The 19106-nt window shown below is 37.5% G+C and overlaps 1 protein-coding gene across 1 annotated transcript in view; it reads left to right on the plus strand.

Annotated features, from left to right (window-relative positions):
- Positions 1-19106, plus strand: part of UBR5 (ubiquitin protein ligase E3 component n-recognin 5) — a 93159-nt gene that overhangs the window by 58362 nt on the left and 15691 nt on the right. Inside the window, exons 22-41 of the mRNA XM_074898619.1 lie at positions 3447-3573; positions 4559-4710; positions 5081-5176; positions 5615-5738; positions 6010-6107; positions 6974-7122; positions 7516-7607; positions 8514-8660; positions 8756-8874; positions 8956-9082; positions 9183-9312; positions 9528-9688; positions 10230-10469; positions 10680-10803; positions 11500-11611; positions 12775-12906; positions 13819-14076; positions 14425-14693; positions 17652-17863; positions 18262-18492. Coding sequence (XP_074754720.1) covers positions 3447-3573; positions 4559-4710; positions 5081-5176; positions 5615-5738; positions 6010-6107; positions 6974-7122; positions 7516-7607; positions 8514-8660; positions 8756-8874; positions 8956-9082; positions 9183-9312; positions 9528-9688; positions 10230-10469; positions 10680-10803; positions 11500-11611; positions 12775-12906; positions 13819-14076; positions 14425-14693; positions 17652-17863; positions 18262-18492 — 3100 coding nt within the window. The remainder of the gene's footprint in view (positions 1-3446; positions 3574-4558; positions 4711-5080; positions 5177-5614; positions 5739-6009; positions 6108-6973; positions 7123-7515; positions 7608-8513; positions 8661-8755; positions 8875-8955; positions 9083-9182; positions 9313-9527; positions 9689-10229; positions 10470-10679; positions 10804-11499; positions 11612-12774; positions 12907-13818; positions 14077-14424; positions 14694-17651; positions 17864-18261; positions 18493-19106) is intronic.

Raw genomic sequence — 19106 nt, forward strand, 5'->3', positions numbered from 1 at the left:
CATTGTGAAATGGTCTTTAATTACACCATCATACTATTTTTTCCACAGGACTACCTCATTCAGTGCACAAGATGGACGGTGCTCACCGAATGGGTAGCTATTCAATATTTCTTTTTATCCTCATCATTCAGTGTGTGGCCACATTCCTTACTTATTGCACACCATACAAACCCTGCACTGAATAATGAATGAACTTCCTTGTGGGATTTTTGTATGGTGCTGTCATGGAATTTTACTCATTTATAGACCTTAATTGTTCCTCATATCCCTATTTATGAAATGGGAGTAATGCTGCAGCTTTTTCATCTCTTGGAGGTATTACAGCTTGAAGTTTTTCTGTATTCAAAGCTATTAACTAATTTTGTGAGTTCTATTTGAGAAGCCTACGGCCTGATCTAATTTTTTTTTTTTTTTTTGAGTAGGTGTTACTTCAAAACACTTTATTCTAGAGCTGGATTAATAGTAGTTTTAGTTGTTCTGTGAATGTTAATTATTTCTGTGAGTTGGGCACCTTTCAGGTGTCCAGAAGTGAGTAAATGTATCATGATTATCTGAAAAAATTAGTTTCACAAAATTCTGTGTGCTGTTAGATGTGGCAGAAATAGGTTCCAGTTCTCCAAAGTGATGTTCAGTGGCATTAGACGCAAGACAATGCTTCCCCCTCTCTTGCCAAGCTGTTGCTGCCTTACTACATGTCTTCCAAATGTTGCAGCAAACAAGGCATAAACAGCTTGTTCATTGTACAACCCTTCATCTTCAGTGTGTCGTCCATCCTGTGCACTGATTGAGGCAGGGGTCTTGTTGCAGGGGAGGGGGGGGCACAAAAAACAAAATAAAAAAACAACCCAAAACAAACAAAACCCAGCTGTGTAACTGAAGATTGTTTTACTATAACCATACAAGGAAGCTATGAAATAAGGATGCATGGGCAAACTTAATCTGACTTTTCCTAATTTGAGTGCTTGTCTTTGCAACCTTGTCATTTTTTTCAGTAACTTCATTTGGATGTAATTTAACTTTCTGAAAAATGAAAAACATAAAGCTGATAGACTTCTAACACCCCTCTGCCTCTCTCTTTCCCCTCCCAAAAGTTGTTTTGAAAGGGGATTCATATCTTTGGATTCAAATCACATTCACTTTCCACTGTAACTGTTAGTGATAGATATTACAACAAGCTTATTTTCTGTGCATCGTCTGGAGGGCAGTGTTGATTAATGTTACTGTCTCTAAGTTATACAGCCATCTGTTAAGCTGTAAAAGAAGTTTGATTTAGGAGTAAAGACCTCAATTCTATACTCCAGATACAATGTACCTTAACAATTACAGACCATACTGCCCTTTCCCAGCTAGTACCTGCCTGAGATTCTTCACTCATCTTCATATAGATTCCTTCTTAGGTGCCAGAAAGGGAATATTGAGGGTAGGGATGAGCTTTTTTTTGTTCTCAGATCCTGTGCCTTGTTTAGCCATAGCTCCTGCAGTATTGAGTAAATGAATTGCAGGAAAAGTGGCCCCAGACCTGCAAAGCTGGGGGAAGACTGCTGTGTTTCTCTGATTTGATACCTCCTCAGTCTGGCCGGTATAAAGGATCTGCGAGAAGAGAGGGCCAAAAGAGATGTCCAAAGCATGTGAAGTCATTAAAAAGTTACAGTACTAAATTTTGGATAACTACTTAACACCTACAAACCAAGATTTTTTCTACAGTGTTGGGACAGATTTCTTTAGACAGCAGAACAGTAAATTATAATTAGAGCCAGGGCATTTACAATTGATGGGTCTTCAAAAATTAATTCTAACTTTCTAAGTGGAACAGCGAAAATTCAGTACAGTTTACTGTGGAACCGTGGACAGGTGAAATCTTTCTGTTGCAGAGAATGGTTGTCTAGTATAGTATAGCTCTGTATTGCTTGAGGAAGCACTCTCAAGAGCTGTGATCCCCTGTGTGAGGGGTCCAGAAGTACTATGTCATGGGTCATGTGTTAAAAGGACTAGTGGATCTTAGAAAGGAGTACAGCACAAATACAATGATAATTCATTTACAACTACAGGTCAACTAGTATAGAACTAGGGACATGAGTAATATTCTGCTAAGTGCTTGATAATCATCTGCTGTGGGTAGTAGGTGATTTTTGTCTAAGAAACCTGCACATGCTTGAGAATAAGCAAAACCTAATATCTTTGCCACTTCAGGTAGTAATGAGTTGAAAGATCTAAAGAATAAACATACTATAAAAGCTGAAAAACACCACTGAATTATCCTAGTTTATGAACTCAAAGTTAAAGGTATTGATAGTACATTCTTGTTTAAAAAAGAAAAGAAAAAGGGGGGGGAATTATCCAGGTCTTTGTACTGTCAGTGGAGAAAACATGCATGCAGAGGATGGTGTCTGTCAGTTTGAAAAGCCTTTAAATAAAAAGTGAACACTAGCCATAGCAACTTTGAAACATGTCCTGAAAGAACAATCAGTAGCTTTAAGGAAATTTTGTATTTTTTCAGAAATACACCTTTTCCTTCTATTTTGTACAAAAAAATTGTCTTCCACTCCGTTGAAAGGAAATTTGCCTCTCTCCTAGCCTGTATCATGCAGAAAGTGGCTTCTCTTTCAGTTCTTTCTGGATTCATGGCTGTAGTGATTCATAATTTGCTACATAGTGGCAATGCAATCTTTAATTGTCAGTAACTCGTAAAACAGCAATGACTCTTACTGTGCAAACCTTGTATAGCTGATATTACTGCTTTAACTGTGCATTTGTCTTGCAGATAAATACATCTACATTAGGTCTTTGATTCAGAGGCTGCTTCAAGTTGTACTATAACTGTACAGCTAGGCAATTTTTTATGTTCTGTATAGCACTTGTCACAATTGAGTCCTCACTATGACTAGAACCTTTAGGAGTTATGGTGCTTAGGGTTTTAGATGTTAGAAAAAAATGCTCATTGTTTTTGATGTAAACTTACTGTGCTCCTTATTATACTCATAACATAGTTTTCCTAAGCATGCTCATAAGTACTGTGTATCTTACAAGCCCTCAACTTTGCATTGTTGTTCACAGCTGCTCATTGTGTGTGGTGGTTTGGGGTTTTTTTGTGGTGTTCTGGGTTTTTTGGTTGGCATTACTTTTGAATCTTTGAGTCAGTAATTGTCTGGAATCAGCTGTGTGATAGCTCCATATCTCTTGATGATACTGAAAACTGAAAGCTTGTTCTGGAAATCGGGTACCTTTAATTTCCTTCCTTGATGGCCTTTTAGAAACCAAACCTAGTCAGAACCATGGGTAAGCTTGTCCAAAATAAAAATTTGTATATGAACCTACTCTGTCCCTCTAAATCTTAAAAAATATAAATGCAGGGAACATTTTATGATTAGTAACATTTCATATTTTATACTCCTTCCTTACAATTTTCCCAAGTGAAATTTTGGCACTAACACTTCTTAATTTTTCAGAAGCAGAGCGCTCTGAAAGGAATACATTTGCTGAAAGGCTTTCGGCTGTGGAAGCTATTGCAAATGCAATCTCTGTTGTGTCAAGTAATGGTCCAGGAAATCGGGCAGGATCATCAAGCAGCAGAAGGTGAACTGACTAATGGTTTCTTCTTGTTTTCCTGTATGCCAATTTCCACGTTAATTACCAGTCTTTCGTTAATTCTTTCCATCAGTTTAGTTTAAGAATGTATTCTACTGCTAGTTTAAAGTCAGATTTCACTTAAGCATATGTACTGAGTTCTAGTCAGTCAGAGCACTCTGCATGAGGCCATAGGTTTTTTTACTTAGCTCTGCAGTCAATGCAATTGTCTTTATCCTTCCCAAACTATAGTCCTCATCACCGTGATCTTTTTGATGTGGGAGATTAGGGTAGGAGTTGAAGTTTCCCTCTCCCATTCTGCAGGAGACATTACTCTTAAGAGAAAGTGCATTTAAAAAATAATACCAAAACTACCTTTATGTTTGTGCCTCTTTTTTTTTTTTTTTTTTGTATCACAGTAGGTTCTTTGGCTTCAGCCTTATTCCTACTGCCTTTCCCTCTAATAAGATGATACAGAATTTCTTGAAATTGTTTCCTGACTGTCCTCAGTAAAGTCGTGCTTTCATGTTAAATAACATTAAACAAATAACTCCTTTCAAAGATATTTTTTCAAGCCCCGTTTTTATTTTTTCATTGCAATTAGATTTCAGAAAAACAGCAGCAACGAGCAAATCCTCACACAAGCTTAACACCCCTTCAGTGAGTTTGGGGGTAAAAAGAATGTCAGATAGTGGTAATAATACCCATCAGCTGCTGCTCCTTCCAAAAGGCAGTGCTCTGGTGACTAGAGATGTGTTCTGGGCTCAAATCTGTCTTAATACAGAGCTGGCTGACTCTTTTTCCAAGGTCATTATATTCTGTTGCAACAAAATGAAATACAGGAATGAAAAATACCTCTTTGCTTATTCTTCATGTTGAAGAAAAATGGAGATGATAGGAGTTTGGTTTCCTTTTTCAGGGTGAAATTCTGCTTTAAAATGTTCTAATTATAAATGAAAATGAGACAGTATTTTTACCTGGGTTTTGTATTCAGTTTGAGATTAAGAGAAATGATGAGAAGATCCTTGAGAGCTGCTGGTTTGGGAAGACATGAAGCTGGTGCTTCATCAAGTGATCACCAGGACCCGGTTTCTCCACCGATAGCTCCTCCCAGCTGGGTTCCAGATCCTCCTGCAATGGATCCAGGTAAGTCTACTCATGTATCACATTAGACTGTAGAATGAGAGATTTAATAAAGGAACTGATGGCTTTTAACGTGAGACTGAAATATATGTCATGGAGGTAGGAAGAGGTCCTTGAGGTAGCTTTAAGAGTTTACTGAAGACTTAACAGCTGAACTTAAATCCATATATGTCTTCAATGCCGGTGTCAAACTTCTGTGAAGTGTGTTTTGTAATGTTGAGTTACATTACTAATTTAGGAATGTGGCCGTTTGTAGGAAAGAGTACCAATTAAATACAGAAAACCTGCAGTGTATTAGACACTGCAGAAAGAGCATGTTGTTAGGGATGTTTTTATGTATTGATATACATCCTGCTGTTCTGTTTACTGAAAGATGGTGACATTGATTTTATCCTGGCCCCCGCTGTGGGATCTCTTACCACAGCAGCGACTGGCACCGGCCAAGGACCTAGCACTTCCACGATACCAGGTGAGGACCTGCTGCTTATCTGATTATGCCTTAGAAGGAGAATTATCTCAAAAGCTGTCTTTGCTTGCACAGACTTTCTGCATATGAAAATGCCTCTTATTAGATGAAGATTGGATTGAAGCAGAATTTCACAAGTGTGCAGAAAGTAAATGAAGCACCATGCTGAGTATTATGTAAAAATTATTTTTACCTGGGAATGACAAATACGTAAAAATATGGTAATCAGTATGAAATAGGGATTACCGTCTGTATCTCAGAATGTAATTTGGAACTGAAATTTACAGTACTTCAGTGAAATGTTGCTGAAACTGGCAAGCCACTGAATAGTCAAACTACTGATTAATCACCCCAGTGAAACACTCAATTATTTGCTTTCAGTAGGTAGCCATTTTTTCAGGAAAAACTGTTTCTCTGCAATTTTTTTTTTTCTCATTATAGGTCCTTCTACTGAACCATCTGTAGTGGAATCAAAGGATCGGAAGGCAAATGCTCATTTCATACTGAAATTACTATGTGATAGTGTTGTTTTACAACCTTATCTTCGAGAACTGCTGTCAGCTAAGTAAGGATTTTCATATGGATTCTTCCCTATTAAAGGCACATTAGTTAAAATAGTGAAAGTTAGAATATTGGCTGTATTTGTGTCCTGCCATCTCTTAAAATTAGGTCTATTTCACAAAAGTAAAACAAATAAAAGTGCGTGTTCACTGTGTGGTTTTTCTGTTTGCACAAGGTTAGCAGTACTAAGTTTTCATTTATTTGTTTCCTACCTCTCCTGTTACAACAAAAAATTTCAGTGTGTTTTGATTTATCTGTTGTTTTTTTTCCCCTAGGGATGCAAGAGGCATGACACCATTTATGTCAGCAGTTAGTGGCCGGGCCTATCCTGCTGCAATTACAATTCTAGAAACTGCACAAAAAATTGCTAAAGGTACACCAGTTTCAGTAATTATTAGCATGGGGTTTCCTTCTAAAGTTTGGCATGTGTGTAGATTCATTATTGACAGTGCTTTTTTGTGTGTGTGTGACATTCCAGGTGCTTGGCAACTGGCGATGGTGGTAAAACACCTCTTTCCAAAACACTGTATATTGCTGCATGTTCTGGAAATCTTTCTATTATAGAGTATCTTCCTCTTTTGCAGTGTGTACATTACGGTATATTTCTATGAACATTATCACTTCTGTGTTCTTTATAGTTTTTTCAGCATTTCATTGCTTTGCAAACATCGGTGTATTAAGGTACTATTTTTCAGTAGCACAAAGGTATCACCTAGAACTTCTTTCTTTGAACTGGAAAAAAATGGTATGATAAAGCAGTATGCCAAGATAGGTCCCATTCCTGAAAAGACTTCTATACAGACACATTTTGTGACTCTCTTTCAACGCTGGTATTTAGTTGTTTAAGAGAAATACATGAAGTTGAATTTAAGGAGAAACTTAAGCAGATCAGAACAGTGATATTACATGGTCTGTAGGACCGTGTGTATTCCTTATAAGAATATTGCCCATAAGTTCTTTTTTAATCCTTCAAAACGGTGATCCACTGAATTGATTAGAATGTCAGTGAATTTAGAACTGGGGAAGAGTTGGTGGCTGTATATTTCAGTCAGGAATTTGCAGCAGCTTCTGTAAAAAAGCAGAAAGCTTTTACAAAAAACAGTGGCAGATTTTATTCAAACTTCTGTTTCTGTATGGGATTTTGTAATGGCAAATGTCTGTCAAGTATGGGTTCTGTTGGTGGGGTTTTGTTATTTTTTTGAGGTTGTTTTTAACACTAGTATTCTATTGTTCTTTCAGCTGAAGCAACTTCCAGCGAAAAAGAAGATGATGTGTTTATGGGAATGGTTTGTCCTTCTGGTACAAATCCAGATGACTCTCCTTTGTATGTTTTGTGTTGTAATGATACATGCAGTTTTACATGGACGGGTGCAGAGCATATTAACCAAGTAAGGCACTTTTTTTTTCCTTTTTACATTAAATAGGAATGTGTTTCAACCATGTGCTGTGTTAAGTCTACTAATGTAACTTTTGAAGTTGCATTGTTTTAATTACTGTACCTTTTAAGTCTGATAGTTACTGCATCCCCTGATTGCTTTGTACTCTCAAAGCTGGCTGTGTTGGTCAGAATATGGCTGGTTATGGGTGTGGCTTTTCCCCTTTGGCTAGCTTTGGCAATAATTTTGATGGAAACAGCTGTTTGAAAACACTGAATATTCTAACAATAGAATTTCACTTTCTAGAATTGATTTCTAAGTGAAAGCATCAGTTTGAACAAGTGCAATTTTATTATAACCTGAAAGGCTGTGAGATACGTAATGTTTTTGGTAAATATTTTTTAGGATATATTTGAATGCCGAACATGTGGCCTATTGGAATCTCTTTGTTGTTGCACAGAATGTGCAAGGGTCTGTCACAAAGGACATGACTGCAAGTAAGTATTGTGTTCAATCAGTATTTTGTGGTTTGTTTACTGATAGTTAATAGGGTCTTTTCCTTGGTTGAAGTGCTCAGATACTAGGGAACAGATTAATACAATATTTAAAATATCTCCTTTTCTTTCTGCTCTGTAAGTTTTATGGGTCAGAATTGGAAGAGTAACATGAAGTAGTCTTATACTTTTCACTTCATAGAATTCAGAGGACATGAGTAATTCTGACACCTTCAAAGTGCTTAATATTCTAAGAATAATATATCTAACATTTTCATTTTGGGTGCCTCCAGGAGTTTTCTGAAGCCAGTGAATCCTGATGACAGATCATTCTTGTAAACTTTCAGAAAGAAGTGTAGCATATTAATCTCTAAAATCAACTGTAAAGGGAAAAATGAGCAAGCAGTCAGATGAACAGTCAAGATGCCTCTGATCAACCTGGCCAAAGCTTTGAAGCCTCAGATGTTTTGTACCACTCTTACAGGGTGTAAATGTTACATCATTAATTCCTAGCTATAATAAGCTAACAGATACAATTATAAAGATATTCTCAGCATTGTAACAATTAATGAGATTTTACTGCATGCCGTGAGGAATTTCAACTTAACTTTCTTGGCTGGAGGCTATTTTGAGGAAGGCTAAATGGTCTTGGATGAGTTTTAGTAAGGCACTATGAAAAAACTCTATTGTGAAACTGCCCTCAAAACGAGTGTAGGAAACAACAAATGTCAAGTGTTGCCACACATAAACTGCATTTTTCTTCTAGGCTAGTTCTGGCATCTTGCTACTGTAATAAATAAAAAGCTGTAGCAGGAATCTTAATGTGTACACTGACACCCTCAGCCTGTGTAGAAAGTATTTGGGGTATTACTGAGGAGTGTTGCAGCTCACCTTTTCTATTTCTTGTAGGCTCAAACGAACATCTCCAACAGCCTACTGTGATTGCTGGGAAAAGTGCAAATGTAAAACATTAATTGCTGGACAAAAGTCTGCTCGCCTTGATCTCCTTTACCGCCTGCTTACCACCACAAATCTTGTTACCATGCCAAATAGCAGGCAAGTTCGTATTTGCAATGACTAGGGCAGAATAATGTTTATTGTTTTTAAATATGTGGTATATCGTATTGCCACTAATCAATTTTTCATTACAGGGGAGAACATCTGCTGCTGTTTTTAGTACAGACAGTTGCCAGGCAAACTGTGGAACACTGCCAGTACAGACCACCTAGAATTAGGGAAGATCGTAATCGTAAAACTGCAAATCCTGAGGGTAAGAGCTGTTTCAGTAAAAGAAATGGCAAATTCCATATTTCAGTACCTCTTTCTTACATTGATTTTTCTGTCTCTTTAGATTCTGATATGCCTGATCATGATTTAGAACCTCCTCGTTTTGCCCAGCTTGCTTTGGAACGTGTTTTGCAGGACTGGAATGCACTGAAGTCCATGATCATGTTTGGCTCCCAGGAAAATAAAGACCCGTGTGTATTTACACAGAGCTGTCAGTTTAAAGTTTGATCTGGTATTTGAGACCTGCTGACTTAAATAAAATTTATTTTCTTTCTTTCTGTTTTTTCCAAGTCTTAGTGCAAGCAGTAGGATAGGTCATCTTCTGCCTGAAGAACAAGTTTACCTTAATCAGCAAAGTGGAACTATTCGCTTGGACTGTTTTACACACTGCCTTATTGTCAAGTGTACAGCAGACATTTTGGTAAGCACTCCTAGCCAAGATTTTCTGAATAATCTGATATTATTGTGTATCTCAGGTAATAGTCTTGGAGATTAATTTGAAAATAATTTCAAGTTGGTTGTGTTCTTGTGAATTTATAGTGTTGTGACTGTGGTCTCCCTTTGAATCTTAATCTGTCTTGTTTCGTGCTTCTGCATTACACACCATTATTCAGTAGTAATGACCTGTTTCTGCAGCTCTTAGATACTTTACTGGGTACTCTGGTAAAGGAATTACAAAACAAGTATACGCCAGGTCGCAGAGAAGAAGCTATTGCTGTTACAATGAGATTCCTGCGTTCTGTAGCAAGAGTGTTTGTCATTCTTAGTGTGGAAATGGCTTCCTCCAAAAAGAAAAAGTAAGTGGTGGGGGGCGTGTGTGTGTGTTGGTTGTGGCGGTTTGAGGTTTTTTTTATTTAAATATTTATTCTCTTATCAAATGAGTTGATACAAATCAACAACAGGTAGAAATATCTATATTAATTTGCGGTCTGTAGGCAGCATTGTGTGGAAAGGTGCAAACCTCAAGATTGTGCAATAGCTATGGGTATGTTATGTAGCTTTTTAATACAATACTTGTTAAACTTACATGCTCATACTGAACCTTTCCTTTTAAAATGTTAGGATTTTTGGAAGTAGAGTTTTTTAACATGTTAAAATTACCATCTGTGGTTGTCAATAGTAGATTTAGATATCCAGCCTTAGTCTCTTAATTATTGAATGATAAGTGGTTTTAACTGTCTTGAATAGCTGTGCATATTGTTACTATACATACACAAATGTATGTATCTGTTAACAAGAATTGTTTGACTTTTAGAAAAAAAAGTTGATACCATCATAAAGGTTTTTTTGAAAAAAGGACATGTTTGACTTTTATTTTTCTGTATTTTTTTTCTCTAGCAATTTTATTCCACAGCCAATTGGAAAATGTAAACGTGTATTCCAGGCATTGTTGCCCTATGCTGTTGAAGAGTTGTGCAATGTAGCAGAATCTCTAATTATTCCAGTCAGGATGGGAATTGCACGTCCTACAGCACCCTTTACTCTTGCTAGTACTAGTATAGATGCCATGCAGGGAAGTGAGGAACTGTTTTCTGTGGAGCCTCTGCCACCTAGACCATCATCTGATCAGTCTAGCAGGTAAAATTCACTAAAGCTCACTATTTGTTGTTTTCAAAACTTGTTAAAGGTGGATTTGTTTTAGTTTTTTGTTGTCTTTTTGTTAACAGAAGTATGGTGAGGCTTCTTATTTTGGCTAAGCATTTTGGAAGTACTTACCTACTGACAGATTTCTACAGTAATTTAGGTTCATAGAGACGTCTAGAGGTCCAAACTACTTTTTTTTTAAAGTTCTAGTCAATCTCAGTCATCCTACATCATAAGGAATCCTCAGCAAAGACGAATCAGCCAGTCACAGCCAGTTCGTGGCAGGGATGAAGAACAAGATGATATTGTTTCAGCAGATGTGGAAGAGGTGAGTTTTCTTTTTATCTTCTCAGTATGGCACCTAATGCATTAACACGTGCTTTCATGTCTGAACCAGAAATCCATGCATCAAGACCTCCAATTTGCAAAAGATACTGAGTAGCATTTCATGAAGTCCTACCATGGCATAAGCATTTTGTTTTAACAGAGCTTTGTAATCGTTGTTTTGTACACAGCAATATTTAGTCATTCCAGAGTATACTGAGTGCCTTGTATTTGACAGAACTACAGTATGATTTGGAATACTAATAAATATATCTGCTACTTCCTTTATATATAAACTTACACTATATTACAACACCCTGTTAAAAAAAGTTTATAGGTCTTTCAGCAGATGGTTGCATAGGTTGTATTAGAGAACTAGAGAGTCTTTTACCAGGGCGGTAGCTCTTCAATATTTAGAAACTAGTTCTAGGTTTTATAGTCAGTTTTGCCCTTTCAGCATTGAAATCTAATGTCCAAAGCTGTTTTATTTGTGGGCCTGATTTTTTTTCCACGGTATTGTGGACTATGCAAACCACCTACAACTACTGTAAGTTCATTTTCTGTTCACATCAATTCAGTTGTAAGGTCATCTTTCTTAGATGTGGGTTTTTTTTGTTTCTTAGCATTGAGTTTTTGAAAATACATAGATTATCTCTGATATGGAAGATATTCTAGAATAAAATTACAATGCTCTTTCCAGGTTGAGGTCGTTGAAGGGGTGGCTGGTGAAGAAGATCATCATGATGAACAGGAAGAACATGGTGAAGAAAATGCTGAAGCAGAGGGACAGCATGACGAGCATGATGAAGATGGTACGTATAATGTACATCATGCACATTACTGCTTGGATGAACAATCAGTGCATCAAAAACAAAAGGCATCTTTGGAGTCACCAATGATAATGACTGGGGGAGACTTGCATGGGTAGGGAGAATCCAAGGGTTTCAGACTATGTATCTTACAAAGGGAGATGAGTAAAATTATAAATAACTCATAGTAGACAAGTACATGAACATTTTTATTCTTTTCTTTCTGCATGAGGAGAAAATATTAAGTACCAAAGAATTAAAAAAATCCTAAACAAATGTTGATATATGTTTGGTTAACAATATCTGTTTTGCCTTGTGTATTTGCTTCTGTAAAATACTGTTGACAGAAACTACTCGAAGGACTAAAAAAATAGCCTAACTCTTGTGCAGTTAATAATAGAATAATGGTTATAGTCAATGTGTTCTTAAAAGGGATCTGAATCATGGTGAGCTAGTTTTCAAGCTAATCACAAAATATTAAATTACAATTCAGTATTTTGTAGACAGAATTAATCCATTATGCATGAAATTTCTTTCCATTAATATTACTTGTCTTGTATGAATTAGTTTGGGATTAGACAGCCCAAAGTTATTATTAAAAAAACCCCCAAACCTTCTCTGTAATGTGCCTTGTGTTTTCAGTCAACATATTTATAGTACAGGTAATCTGTTTGATTTGCTGAGTATTCAGCACATTTAAATCTCAAAATTTAAACTTCAATAGAACCTGTATTTTTAACTAGATTTTTATTTTATTCTATTTTTAGTTTTCGGGTATTACTTAGATATTCATCTGAAACAGCATGTGGTTAATTGTCCTAATACATGTGCATGAAGAGTTGAGTCTTCTGACTTGAGTGACTAATTCTGAGTGATAGTCATAATTTGGTGGGGGGGTGGGGTGTGGAGTGTGTGTGTGTGTTGAATGTGTATGTGCAGTACAGAGTGAGCAGGTAAGGAGTTGCTAATTGCTGGAAAAGAAGGAAATATGCTTCCAAGTACTGCTGCATGTTTACGCTGCTTTTATGACTTCTCCCTGCATATCCATTAACTTCTGCTGTAGTAAGAGGCTTTGGTTTTTATTTAATGTCTTATATGAGTCACTACAGTCATTCTATTTTTTTTCTCTTTCTAAACATAAGATGGTTTTTATATTGTTTCTACAGGCAGTGATATGGAGTTGGATTTGCTAGCTGCTGCTGAAACAGAAAGTGACAGTGAGAGTAACCACAGTAATCAGGACAATGCTAGCGGACGCCGAAGTGTTGTCACTGCAGCTACTGCTGGGTCAGAAGCAGGTACACCACATCATCTTGTATTTGATCTAGCTGTTGAATTTAGATATTAGGATTAAGTTGTACAGGAAAAAGAAATGTGTCAGTGATTGAATATGGTTTTAACAAGGGCAGAAGTGGCTTCACATAAAAAACATTATTCTTTGCCTTTGGATCTGGACTGCATCCAGCACTCCAGAGGTATACTGGACAAATTACTTCACAACTAGATTGGATAGAGTGAGAATTACCTGGTTATGACATTTTAACAAATACCTTTCCCTTGTAATCTTATTTTCCCTTTTCTTATTTTTTTTTCTCTTCACCCATCTTCTTCCCTCCCACCTCCGACTTCCCCACATTTCCTGTTTTTTCCTTGGCTTTCCCTTTGCCTGTGTTTGTAAGGTACTGTGCAGACTTTTTGGACAAGGAGATGCACTAAGATGTGGCCTATCTTTTTTTTATCTTATGGAGATTCTGCATGTGTTAGCCAGAGATTACCCTGCACTCCTATGAAGTGAAATAAAATGTTTTTGCTCATTTTTAGTGTAGAGGTTAGATATGGTTTAAAACAAAACACAAAACCTGACCAAACATTCAAAGGTTTTTTGGAAGCAACTGCTCTGCTGTCCAGTCTGGAAGCATAATTTTTAGACTTAAATGCCTGGGAGCAGAATCTGAAGAATTGAAAAATCAAATTATTTCTTAATTTATCTTTTGAAATGAAGTAATCTTACTGCTCTTTTGTGGAACCTCTGGAAAATTATCAGTTTGTTAAAAGGATAATTTATTAATTTTCAGTAGTGGTACTTGAACCTTTTTAGTACATATAGTTTCTTCTCATGGAAAAAGTTTATAATGCTGACGTAATACATGTATATGTGAGCAGACATGGAGTTACTGGTTACTGTTTTATTTGTTTGTTTTCCTTAACAGGAGCTAGCAGTGTTCCAGCATTTTTTTCTGAAGATGACTCTCAGTCAAATGATTCCAGTGACTCTGATAGCAGCAGCAGTCAGAGCGATGACATAGAGCAGGAGACCTTCATGCTTGATGAGCCTCTGGAGCGAACCACAAATAGCTCACATGCCAATGGTGCTGCCCAAGCTCCCCGTTCCATGCAATGGGCTGTACGTAATACCCAAAACCAAAGGACTACTAGCACTGCTCCTTCTAGTACATCAGCCCCAGCAGGCAAGTCTGAGTAAAATGCATGTATGAATGTCAGTTAACTCTGTCTTCGTTCCTTTGGTTTTGTTTGATCTCTTAAGGAAGAAATCTTACCTGCTTCTTTTAGGACAGTGCTGACCGGTCTTGGCTGTTGCAGTTCTGTTTTTAATTAAAAAAAGAACGGTAACAGATCCTTCATTTTAAGTTATGATGATACTTACTGCAGCTTGTAATTTTTTGCTAGTTACAGTTGTGATGTCAGTAATACATACAAGTTTATTTCTAGGAATGATAATTATATCAGTCAATACAGAAAATATGTAGCAAAGGTTAAAGAAAATCTGTTAACGTCATACCTTCTTTTATGTTTAGCAAGTTCAGCAGGCTTGATTTACATTGATCCATCAAACTTACGTCGGAGTGGTACCATCAGTACGAGTGCTGCAGCAGCAGCTGCAGCACTTGAAGCCAGCAATGCAAGCAGCTATTTAACATCTGCAAGCAGTTTAGCAAGAGCATACAGTATTGTGATACGACAGATATCTGATCTGATGGGTCTGATTCCCAAGTACAATCATTTAGTATACTCCCAGATCCCAGCTGCAGTGAAGCTAACGTACCAAGATGCAGTTAACTTGCAGGTAAGAACATCCAAATCTCTGTAGAGAAACAATTTCTGTATAGGTGGGGGTTTTTAGGTAAAATCACAGAATTGTTGAGGTTGAAAGTGACCTCTGAAGAATGTCTAGTCCAAAATTCCCTGTGGGATCAACAGGATAAGGCTGTTCAGGACTGTGTCCAGTTAAGTTTTGAGTATCTCCAAGTATGGAGACTCCACAACTGATCTGGGCAACCTGTTAGTGTTTGACAACTCATATACTAAAAAACTTTTTTCTTGAGTTTAAATGTACTTTCCAAGTATTTCAGTTTGTACCTGTTGCCTCTTGTCCATTCTTTGGATGTCACTGAGAAGAGTCTGGCTCTGTACACTTTATATATATATTTTTTACCAGGTATTTATACACACTGATAAGGTTCTCCTGAGTTTGTTTCTTGAGTCTAAACTGTCCCAGCTCTCTCAGCCTCTCCTCATATGAGAGATAGTGTGGCAGAAGTAGCTGGAGTTACTAATTCTGTTAAATTGTTCATATTTCATATACATACATTCTTTCAAACAAAAAATTTCAGTTGCTTTTTTTTTTTTAACTAAATCTGACTGGTATCTAATTAATAGTTAATTCAGCCTTGACTGCTTTAGAGATATTAGTGGTCTCTACTAGAGATCTTTTGCCCTGTTCTTTTTGACATGAATTGTTGAGTCTATAAAAGAAGAAAGTTAATAAGGGCGAAATAATTAAACGAGATAAAAGATTTCTATGGGTAAACGTACTGTGTGCTGTCCCTTCTTTCAGGGACGTGATCATCCTTTCCCTGTTATGTACGTATTTTTTGGTACAGTGTTCTTGACTGTAGTTTTTGAAAGTGTGTATAAAATGCATCTTTAGAGAAAATATGTGAAAAGGAAGACTGGTATCTGTCATGTATAGAAAGACATTTCAGAGACTAACAACACAGAAGGAACGTGTCGCATCCCACTCAGACGAGGGGGACAAGTGACTCAGATTCGCAAATCCCCGATTGAAGCGGACAACAAGTCTCCAAGTCCAAACATTTATTAACTACCCACAATGTACTAATTGAACACACAATAATTGGCTAAGTATATAGCAAATTGTGGCAAGCAATACAGTATGCCTTGCATTTCTTAATGGAAAAAGGAAAAGAGGGAGATAGAGGGAATGGGGAAATACAGATCACCAGTCTGGGTCTGTGCTGATCCTGCCGGTGACGGTTCCAGGAGGCAGCCATCTTTTTCACTTGCATCCATCTTCTTCACTTCACTGCACTCTCCAAGGCTCCCCCTTTCTTCCACCCTCCTTGATTTATGCACACTTTCCTTGGGTCCGTCCCCTACGTTGACCCACATAGCTACGTATCCCATGTACGGGGAGGGGTAAGGTGTTTCATGGGATGATGTAATTAGCATGATCATGTTAGCCTTCATTAGCTTATTGAGGGGTGTTAACTTTAATATGCATTTCATGGATAATGCAGCAAAGGTCATTCACTGGACAGATGGCCCTTGAAATTTGGCCAGGTGACCCAGAGGAAGGCTGTCCTGTCTCCACAGGGATCCCTCCTCCAGCTGCATCCTGTGTTATTCGGGCAGCCTTATCAGCTTCGACCTCCACAGAATGCACCCTGTGACTCGTAGTTTTGTCTTGCGAGTGTTTGAGGCATTTCTTCGATCAGCCTCAACTTTTGCTTTCCCAGGCTGTTTTTCTTAGTTTATCGGAGGCCTGGTTTCTCATCTCTCACAGAACCTCATGTGTTCAGAAAGTATGTATCAACTTGCATGTGGGCATAGTTTATAGAGTAAAATAATCTGTACTGAATTTAGTACAAAAATCAGCTGTCAGAATAATACCGCTGCTTTGGGGAGCTCGAGAAATCGTTATGCTGTTTTCTGTTAGCAGTACTGTGTGCTGGGATGTGAAAACCAGACGACAATATATTTACTTGTAATTGAGCTGCAAAGTATTTTTATCACTCTGTTTTCAGTGTGATGGAAGTAAAAGGCTTCTGATTTGGGAGAGGGATGTTAGAAGGATATTCTGGGATCAAACATTGGGAGACATGCAGGGAAAGAAATAAGAAGACATAGTTGTGTTATGAAAGAGACTAAAATTGGTTTCTGTTCAGGAGATTCTTAGTGGAAAAATACTCTCCATTGCGTAGAGATGTTTTGCAAAGGTTACCAGATCAGTGCACAGGAGAGCTGTCCATCTGAGGCAGCAAGAGATTTGTATGTGAAAGCTTGACAGCAGAGATTTCGTTTGGATACAGAGATGGGATTGAGACAGTGTTTTGTTAGCTTAGTGGATACAAGAAACTTCAAAGCTGGTGTTTTTGAAGACCAGAATTTAGAGGAATGAAAAAAGCAGACTGATGTTGGATAAAAAAACCCCAGCAGGTCAATGAAATTAACAAATGGCAAGAAAAGCAAGCTCTGGAGCCAGTATTGGGAACAGGTGAAGAAAAGATTGACCAGGAGAGGTTTGTATGCAGACATATTTCTCTATGCAGGTCTTCATTGTCTTCACTGAGTAAGTTGCAAGTGGTGAAGAATGGTGAAGGATCTGGCTGGTGAATGCCATAGCATGATGAGGGCTGTTAAAGCTACTAGAAAGTCAGAAATTGGACCAAAATCCCCAAGGTGTATGCACCTGGGAGATGCCGAGTAGTCATAAGTTGAGGAGTAGAAGAGAAACCCAAAAGGGAGAGAGGGATGGTGAGATTGCTTTACAGACACAAAGGTATTAAGTGATGAGAGCTGCACACCACTGGAGTAAATTGGCAGCCTCAGTAGAGCTTTTGGAAACGGTTCATTGGTCGTTCTTCAATGTGGTTTTACAGACTCTTTGTTTGTAGGGAATCAGGTGTAACTGTAAAAGCCATGGTGGAGGCTTATGTTGAGGTTGTGTTCTCATCATCTAGTTCTATTGTTTGTAAAACTCATTAAATTTCTTTTTCTGTAGAATTATGTAGAAGAAAAGCTAATTCCTACTTGGAATTGGATGGTTAGTATCATGGACTCTACTGAAGCTCAGCTGCGTTACGGTTCTGCGTTAGCATCTGCTGGTGATCCTGGGCATCCAAATCATCCTCTCCACGCTTCTCAGAACTCAGCCAGAAGGGAAAGGATGACAGCCCGTGAAGAAGCCAGCTTAAGAACACTCGAAGGACGAAGGTATGAGAATAGATTGATTACTGCATGTGATATGAATTACCAGTTTTACAGTCTCATCTTCTTGTTCACTGACATATTAGGAATCTAATTTTGTAACGCAGCAGTGTAGTTACTGTTTTGATTTAAGTTGGCTTCCTTTGTTGTTGGTACTGTTTGGTTTAGTCTGTGCTAGATTTATCTCGAGTATTAAGTCATTCTAACATGCTGCATCTGAGCTGCCTATAGTAAAGCAGAAAACTGTGATTGTTACTCCTGTTATCACACTGGCTGTTGTGGGGGATTTTTTGAGTTTTTAAATCCATTTTTCAAATATAGAGATATATGTATACAGAGATATATATATGTGTGTTCTACTGTGATGCCTAATCTCTCTGTATTCAATCCTTTTCTTTTACTAGACGTGCTACTCTACTGAGTGCTCGTCAGGGAATGATGTCAGCTCGTGGTGATTTCCTGAACTACGCACTGTCTTTGATGCGTTCTCACAACGATGAGCACTCGGATGTTCTTCCTGTTCTAGATGTCTGTTCACTAAAGCATGTAGCATATGTTTTTCAAGCCCTTATTTATTGGATTAAAGCAATGAATCAACAGACAACATTGGATACTCCTCAGCTGGAACGAAAAAGGTATCAAGACTGACTCATAGAAACGAAAACTTTTGCAAAAGCGGTCTATGCCCTTTTGTTTCGGTTGCTGGCATTGGTACTCAGCAACTCATAAATATATACTTCAATGTGTCTGTAGTAACATGCAGATTATGAAAAGAATGTACATACATTATATACCCTTATATATATTTGATTGATAGGCCTGTTGCAGTATCATATTCAAATCTCTTTATGGTGATGGCTGTAAAAAGTTTCCTTATCAGTGGAACTTGAATTTGATTTTTAAGTCCATGACAGTGCCTCTAAAAGATGTATTTAGGACAATTTCTCAGCTGAAAAATGCAATCTGCTCCTCACATTTAACATGGTAACTTATTTAGAATTCTGTCAAACATTTAAGAATGACATGGGAGAAAATGTCAAAGTCTGGTATGATGGGCTTAGTAGTTCTGTTTTCCATTTGGCTCTGGCTATTTGAGACTTTAAAGCACAGTAGGGAAATCAATAGCTGAAAATGTCCTTAAGTTGAAAATCCCTGCTTCTTCAACTATAGCATTTTACAAGGTGCATTTATTACTTTTGAAAATGTTTTAAGATTATTTTTTTTAAGAAATGTTCTTTGATTTGAAATG

The sequence above is a fragment of the Athene noctua genome, chromosome 2 (genome assembly GCF_965140245.1).
Source record: "Athene noctua chromosome 2, bAthNoc1.hap1.1, whole genome shotgun sequence".
Classification (NCBI taxonomy): Eukaryota; Metazoa; Chordata; class Aves; order Strigiformes; family Strigidae; genus Athene; species Athene noctua.